The sequence below is a fragment of the Charadrius vociferus genome, unplaced genomic scaffold, assembly GCF_000708025.1.
Source record: "Charadrius vociferus isolate BGI_N301 unplaced genomic scaffold, ASM70802v2 scaffold214, whole genome shotgun sequence".
Taxonomy (NCBI): domain Eukaryota; kingdom Metazoa; phylum Chordata; class Aves; order Charadriiformes; family Charadriidae; genus Charadrius; species Charadrius vociferus.
Window position 1 is genome coordinate 114,380 of NW_009647955.1, and position 497 is coordinate 114,876.

The following is a 497-nucleotide window of genomic DNA, read 5'->3' on the forward strand; positions in this document are numbered from 1 at the left end:
CCCCGCCCCCCCTGGGCCATCCCCTTCAGCAGCCGCCGGCATGCCCGTGGGCCCATGCCGAAGCTGAAGCACCTGCAGGAGAGAGCCAGGTGATGAAAAGCCATGGCTGGGACAGTACCAGGGGCTGGGCAGCCCAGTGGCAAGCCCTGCGGTAGGGATGGGCAGGGGTGTTTGATAGCCAGAGATGCCGCCCTGGCTGCGTGCCGGGTCGGAGCACCCCGGGGGAAGCCGAGCCAGTGGGATTGGGGGATTTGATGGGTGATGGACACCCTTGGGGCTGGAGGAGGCGAGATTTGGGGCTGCGGGAGAAATCAGTGGGAACAGCCCAGGGGACACAGAGAGGACTGTGACCCCGCTGCAGTGCTGGTGCCATACCTGACGGTGCTGGCCTGCCTGCGCACCAGCCGGAGGATCCTGCCCGTGTTGCCTGATGCTGCGTCGGTGAAGAGGAAGAGCTGGCGGGGGGAGCCATGGGGAAGGGGCTGTGCCAGCGCCCA

At 67.2% G+C, this 497-nt stretch overlaps 1 protein-coding gene across 1 annotated transcript in view; it reads right to left on the reverse strand.

The window, feature by feature from the left end:
* Positions 1 to 497, reverse strand: part of VWA5B2 (von Willebrand factor A domain containing 5B2) — an 8,990-nt gene that overhangs the window by 5,339 nt on the left and 3,154 nt on the right. The window contains 2 exon segments of the mRNA XM_009883393.1: positions 18 to 72; positions 376 to 497. Of these exon segments, the coding sequence (XP_009881695.1) occupies positions 18 to 72; positions 376 to 497 (177 nt within the window).